At 46.0% G+C, this 7,141-nt stretch overlaps 1 protein-coding gene across 1 annotated transcript in view; it reads left to right on the top strand.

Moving 5' to 3' along the window:
• The first annotated feature begins 679 nt into the window (after positions 1 to 679).
• Positions 680 to 7,141, top strand: part of LOC121570749 (voltage-dependent P/Q-type calcium channel subunit alpha-1A-like) — a 123,705-nt gene continuing 117,243 nt past the window's right edge. The window contains exon 1 of the mRNA XM_045221010.1: positions 680 to 2,543. Coding sequence (XP_045076945.1) covers positions 2,248 to 2,543 — 296 coding nt within the window. The 5' untranslated portion in view covers positions 680 to 2,247. The remainder of the gene's footprint in view (positions 2,544 to 7,141) is intronic.

Below are 7,141 nucleotides of genomic sequence, written 5' to 3'. Positions count from 1 at the left end.
TCTCTCTCTCTGGCTCCCCCAGCTGTCTCAAGCCAGGGGGTACAGCTGTATTCCCTCGCACGAGCTACACACGCCAGGAGAGATGTACCCCCCCTCTAACCTCTAACCCCTCTCCGAGAGAGACGGTAGAGACGGGGGAGGGAGAACTCCGTCCATTAATTTCCAAATGTCTGCAGCTAAGAATAGCCTGTCGATGTTTCTCTCTGCACGTTCCCTAACCCTCTCGCTCTCTCTCTCTCTCTGGCTCCCCCCAGCTGTCTCAAGCCAGGGGGTACAGCTGTATTCCCTCGCACGAGCTACACACGCCAGGAGAGATGTACCCCCCCCGCCCCACCACCTTTTCCTCCCTCACCAAAACACACATAGCTCATACACACGGCTGACCTTGACACATTTACCAGGTCGTTCATGAAATAGCAATACAAACAAACATAATCATCCATCCATCTCTACCCCCCACACTCTCACTATAGCCAAGCATGTCCCCCCGCGGACCACTTTCACCACAGAGGTATTTTACGCATTATTTTTCCATTGATGTGTGCTAGAATGTGTGTATGACAGGGACAGACATCATGAATCCAGGGCTGTGCCTATGACTATAGCTCCTAAAGAAAGCAGGGCTCACTTCACCGTGTACGGGTCTGGAAGTTGAACGAAGGAGAGCGAGGAGCGAGTGTTTGAGTGGGGGCTGTGTGCGTCATGTGCTGCAGCGCCTGGCGGCCACACACACATTGGCTACATACACAGGTTTCGGGACCGCGCTTTTCTCAGGCATACAGCGCTGAATTAATCAGCTCCAGTCGCTTAGTAGCCTATAGTCCAAAATACTGGCTGATCGGGACGGAGACAATTTCTTGTTCTGATCTCTTTTTTAACATTTCTAATCATTTCTAATATTTCTAAAGAAAAAGGGGGGCTATTTCCGCCCTCTCTTCATCCATCCATCTTCACCCCTTCCCTCCCCTAAGGGCCGCTGGACGGATAGCCGAGGAGGCCGTGGAGCGCACTTGTTCACGAAGGAGAGAAAGAGGACTCTGTTTTCCGGCGGGCAAGAGGCACTCTGCGGGGCGGGGTTGGTGTTCGACTTTCACGGCTTCTGCACTGCGCTCGACCCGGTGGTGGAGATCACGATGACTGGTGGTGAGACACCGGAGAGGTGGCGGATTATCCCCACTTGGCTATAGTGATGTTGCTCGCGTCCAAATGTCCCTTCCTCGGATGAGACCACGTATGAAAGGACGGCTGTGCAGGTGATGGAGAGAAGATGATCATTGTGTCGAGGGGGACATAATTTAATTGTTGAGAGAAATTAGATTCAGCGGTAATAGTAGCCTACATTACATTGACACCGACATTCTAAGGAAAACCACGACGGATTTCAATTAAAGATGATGATTGAATGCAAATAAGAAAAATCAACAAATGTCACATTTATCCTATTCGTGTATAAGGATGCCAGTTCATCTATGCGCGCGTGTAAAGCGAGTGTGAGGTGGCGGTAGACAAATTAGCCAGTGTACCAAACATTGCGGATGTTACAAAATAAATAAATAATTATAGATTTTAGCTCTTTTTTTCAGCGTTCTTTGGTCTCTGAAACATACCATGACAACCACGACCAGCATGCCCAGTTGATGGGAAAAACTTGGTGGATTTATTTTCTTATTTATTTTTATTTTGACAAGCTGATTTCTTTGAATATTGTGCAGTGGTCATGATGACAATACATTTTATAGTGAAGAAAAGCACAAGCGGCTTCTGACGAGCCTATCGCCCCATGGAAATGGTTCTGGAGAAGACGATGGAGCAGCCATGGAGAACATGAAACATTTATACTAACTCATCTTGGAATATGCCCAATCTGACATTAGCCTTGCTCTTCTTTTTTGGACATCTAAAAACGAACTGAAGAGGAATTGTGAAGCCTACTGCACTGACAGTCGTGCAACAAGCCAAGCTATCCAGCTCACCGCACTTTGCATTTTTTTACACCCGCACTTGGCCATTAGCACTAATGCACCGACAGAGACCAAAGCCTACATGGGCGTCTTCATCTAGTAAGGGCCGCACCATATAGGCCACCGCGCACCCCAACTCTCCCCCTATGCAGGTGGAAGAAGCAGAATAAAACAGTTGTGTGTATGAGCAGTCCTCAGGCAGATGGGATGTAATGTTGTGTGGTCGCGCTGAGCATTCGCCTCCTTCTCAGCTACTGCTGCTTTGTAAAGATTTGGTGTCCAAAGAATGGCGCGGTTCGAAAACGAGATGCCGTCCAGGTATGGCGGCGGCCACGGTCATGGACCAGGGCATGGGCATGGACCTGGAGGTCCTGGCCGCGGAGGCAGCAGGCAGGGCGGCCCGCCCGGAGGCCCCGGGGGCCAGCGGGTCTACAAGCAGTCCATGGCGCAGAGAGCCCGGACCATGGCCCTGTACAACCCCATCCCGGTGCGTCAGAACTGCTTCACCGTCAACCGCTCGCTGTTCATCTTCAGCGAGGATAACTTTGTGAGAAAATACGCCAAAAAGATTACAGAATGGCCATATCCTTTACATGTTTCTCATCACTGTGTAACATAACATCAGTGCTAAACCCCGAATATCAGGTAGGCCCACTGTACTTGCAATGTTATTATCTTCATGGGAAGATGATGTAATGATGGGACCTATCTATGTGAGTCTACCATTAGCCAATTAAGTAGGGCATCATTAGGCTAGTGTGAGCATGTAATGATGACAACATAGCCTACTAGACAACAACACTCAAAGATCTTCCTGGGGCCATAGTGTGTGGTGATTCAACAGAAACCTGGAGGTATGTTAGGTTTAGGATCCATTGAATGTTTGTATTTGGCATCATAGTTGCCATTATTTTTGTCATTACGAATAATAATATTGTTATTATGGGCATCCATCAATTGTGTGAGAGAGAGAGGGAGAGAGAGGGAGAGAGAGAGATATAGAGGGAGAGAGAGAGAGCGAGAGAGGGGAAAGAGAGCGGGAGAGAGGGAGAGAGAGAGGGAGAGAGAGAGAGCGAGAGAGGGGAAAGAGAGAGGGAGAGAGGAAGAGAGAGAGGGAGAGAGGGAGAGAGAGAGAGAGTGAGAGAGGGGAAAGAGAGAGGGAGAGAGGGAGAGAGAGAGGGAGAGCGAGAGAGGGGAAGAGAGAGGGAGAGATAGGGAGAGAGAGAGAGAGCGAGAGAGGGGAAAGAGAGAGGGGAGAGAGAGAGAGAGTGATAGAGAGGGAGAGAGAGAGAGTGCGAGAGGGTAAAGAGAGAGGGAGAGAGAGAGAGAGAGAGAGAGAGAGGGAGAGAGAGAGAGAGGAGGTTTGTAGTGCTGCGCTGCTGGTTGCTGATGTCAGCATGTGCAGTCTCAGCACAGGGAAAACGGTGAAGGGGAAGGCAAGGAGGGAGGGAGAGAGTATACTGGCTCCATTTCCACTTAGACTGAGAGAATGGAGTGAACTGGGCCTTGTCCTTATCAGCACACATATCTCTAGGTTTTCACTGAGGGATCATGCCCGTGGTGTGTTGGAGTGTATGTGTGTGCCTGACTACCTGTGTGTGTGTGTCTTGTGCGTGTGTCCGTGTGTCCCCCTGACTGTTTGTTTGTGTGCCTGCGTGTGTGTTTTATGTGTGTGTGTGTGTGTGTGTGTGGCACACTGGACCTACAGTGTCTGCTACTATACCGCCAGTCTTAGTGTTTTAAATATTTTTTTAACTATCTTTTCCTTTATTATTTTCCCCTAACCCTACCCACCCCTCTCCTAATTGGAGTAAACTAATGGACAACAACACTTAGGCTTCTACTTCCAGTTTATACATACTATATTAATTTTACGGACACAGTGCACCTTACAACAGTTCTCTTTTGTTTGTTTTTAATCCCATGTTAGCATTGCACCATTTTGGGGGAAACAGGGAGTGATTTGGGCATCATCTCTTCTCCTGTTGGAAGCTGTGAGGCTGTGAGGATGAGATAGGACAGTAGAATAATGATTGCATTGATCTGTAGTGATGGGTCAGAAATGACACACTCTGATTGGCCTGCTGCTCTGGCAAATGGATGAGATTGGCTTTTGAATCATATCTGTTCAATGTTTTGAATGGAGATTGAACACAGATGTGTGTGAAATATATTGAATACATGTACTGTATGTGCACGTGCGTGAGCTTGCCTCTGTACTGTTTTGAAAAAGGGATTTTGAATATGTTGTGAATGTGTTGGATTGTGGACATGGTCTCTTTCACACCCACACACCCCTACTTAGTTCAGATGGTTTGGTCCTCTCTGGTTTTATCTGAACATGCTGGATGTTGATCTAAGAGTGTTCAGGGTAATAGTTTATCAGTCTCATCATCTTCCTCTATCACCCTCTCTCTTCTTCTCCCCATCTCCCTCTCTTCCTACGTCTCTCTCCTGCTTCTCTCTCTCCCCTCTATGCCTCTATCATCTCCTTCTCTCACTCTATCCCTCTCTCTCTCTCTGCCTCCTCTCTCCCTCCTCCTCTATCTATCTCCTCTATCTCCCTCCTCTTCAATTTCCTATCCTCCTCTCTCTCTCTCTCTCTCTCTCTCTCTCTCTCTCTCTCTCTCTCTCTCTCTCTCTCTCTCTCTCTCTCTCTCTCCCTCTTCTATCTCCCTCCTCTTCTATCTCCCTCCTCCTCTATTGCTCTCCTCCTCTATCTCCCTTTCCCCTATCCCTTTGATTCTCACTCCTTCTCCTCCTGTTTCTTTAATTACTCCCTTACCCTTCATGCCCCCTCCCCCTCCCCCCTCCCCCTCACACACACACACACACACAATGGAACTTAATTGATCAGTCATCATATATGTGTGACGTGTATGTGACTATAGCCACCTGATTTCCCAGGTGTAAATTCATCTGTGAATTTAAGGATTTAAGGCAACACACAGACACTATGTTCTGATACTTGGAGGAGAGAGATGATTAATTAGTTGATTCTATACATTTATGATTCAGTATCATTCAGTAGATGACTCAGTAGCAGATTATTATATAGATTAATGATTCAATATGATTCAGTTGAATGTTTCAGTAGATTATTCAGTACATGATTCTATAGATTTACTGTACACTCTTAGAAAAAAGGGTTCCAAAAGGGTTCTTCGGCTGTCCCCATAGGAGGACCCTGTTTGGTTCCATATAGAAGAACCCTTTTTGGTTCCAGGTAGAACTCTTTTTGGGTTCCATGTAGAACCCTAAAGGGTGCTACCTGGAACCAAAAAGGGTTATTCAAAGGGTTCTCCTATGGGGACATATGCGGTCACTACCAGTAAGACAACACAAAGGTCCCAATGGCACCTTGTATACTGTACCCATTTGACTTATGTAATCAATAAGATAATGGTTTAGGTCAAAGTAACTGTGTGAAACAAACCGAAACCCGGCAGAATGGTCATTCAAACATAATCTCATGCAGCAGTGAAATATATATATATTTTTTTGTCTCACCCTGGAAATTCAGTAAACAGTTTTGAATGAATAGCATGTTCTGTCTCTCTCATAACTGTCTCTCCTCTTACCTCAGATGCTTTGCTTTGTCCCAGATCAACTGTCATGACCCCTTGACCTCTAACCTCTAACCCCTCTCCTACCCCTATCCCATGTAATTTACTGTAAACATACACTAACTCCCTAAGGGATGAGGCACTGAAGGAGGTAAGGAGGTCAGTTCACCCTTCAAATTCAATATGTTGCTCCTGTCTATCAACCAGTCGTGTGTGTGTGTGTGTGTGTCTGTGTCTGTGTGTGTCTGTGTGTGTCTGTGTGCGTGTGTCTGTGTGTCTGTGTGCGTGTGTGTATCTGTGTCTGTGTGCTAGCAGCTGTGTGTTTGTGTGCGGCTGTGTCCATTGGCATAGCGTATACTCCGAGTTGCTGTTCACGTCATAAACAAGTAGTCCCCCTAAACAATGGCCACCATGGGGGAAAACAACTGCCGTTCGCCGTCTGCGCACATTCAACATAGCCTAGATTTACGTAGTTATTACTTTAGTTATTACTTTTTCAGGTTCTCATACACTCACAATGTTGTTTTGATTATTGCTTTAGCAGTCACTAAGATTATATTTGGCTGTGATCTTTGCAAAATACCTATTAGTTGTTAACTAGAATTGAAAGGGCATTTTTACTGGTTGAAGTGTTTTTTAAGTACTGTATAATGCAGTTGATTGGCGACGATGACACGAACATTATACTAACCAGGACATTCATACGAGCCTTACAATCCAATTATAATCTAAAAGTGCACTCATAAGCATCATGTAAACAGAGGCTTTTTTTTCTGGCGGTCTACGAGAACTCCCCCGTGTTTTCCCCTACAATGGGGAAATTGTGAATACCGACTCAGACTATTGTTTGTGCTTGTCATTCAAATAGAACACACTGCCTGGCTTATGGTTCTGTGTCATCACTGGCCATAGTCTGTTTTCCCCTCACTGTAAACTGAGAGAAAGTCAATATATGAGCTTTATTGACCTCTTTATGAAATACTAGACAGGTGCCATATGTGTCTTTGTGTGTATGTGTGTGTGCTTCTGTTCATGCTTGTACTAAAGCACAGCATATTCAGTGGTATTTATGGATGTTTGACTGTTACTCTGTACATAACGTCACATAACACTGGGGTGGAAATCCTACCATCACAAATGAGAGATGGAGAATGAGGAAGAGGAAAGAGGTAGATTGAGAGGGTAGAGACTGAGAGAGAGAGAGAGAGAGAGAGAGAGCTGAACTGCCTGTCTGTGTATAAATCATTTAAAATGAAGTGGGAGAAAGATGAGGAAGAGCTGTATGGGCTAGGAGCTAGATACCACTGCAGATCACACACACGCACGCACACTTTCTTTGGGTTTTACCACAAAAGGTAATGCTACAATTTTCCTCTCTTACTCCCCCTCTCCGTCTCTCTGCATGCTGACTGATAGGATGTGAAGTTTTGTCTTTTCCTCTCATGTTCCTCTACCTGTACGTCCTTTTTCTCACTCACATCCAATCCATCACTCTCTCTATACCTCTCCCCCTCTCATGTATTGCTTCAGTTTTATGTTAATCTAAGCCAGCTCTTGAATTTCCCATGATTGTCTACTGTGTGTGTGTGCGTGTGAGTGTGCGTGTGTGTGTGT

This window comes from Coregonus clupeaformis, chromosome 7, assembly GCF_020615455.1.
Source record: "Coregonus clupeaformis isolate EN_2021a chromosome 7, ASM2061545v1, whole genome shotgun sequence".
Classification (NCBI taxonomy): domain Eukaryota; kingdom Metazoa; phylum Chordata; class Actinopteri; order Salmoniformes; family Salmonidae; genus Coregonus; species Coregonus clupeaformis.
The sequence above is the reverse complement of the archived record's forward strand: the minus strand, read 5'-3'. Positions and strand labels throughout refer to the sequence as shown.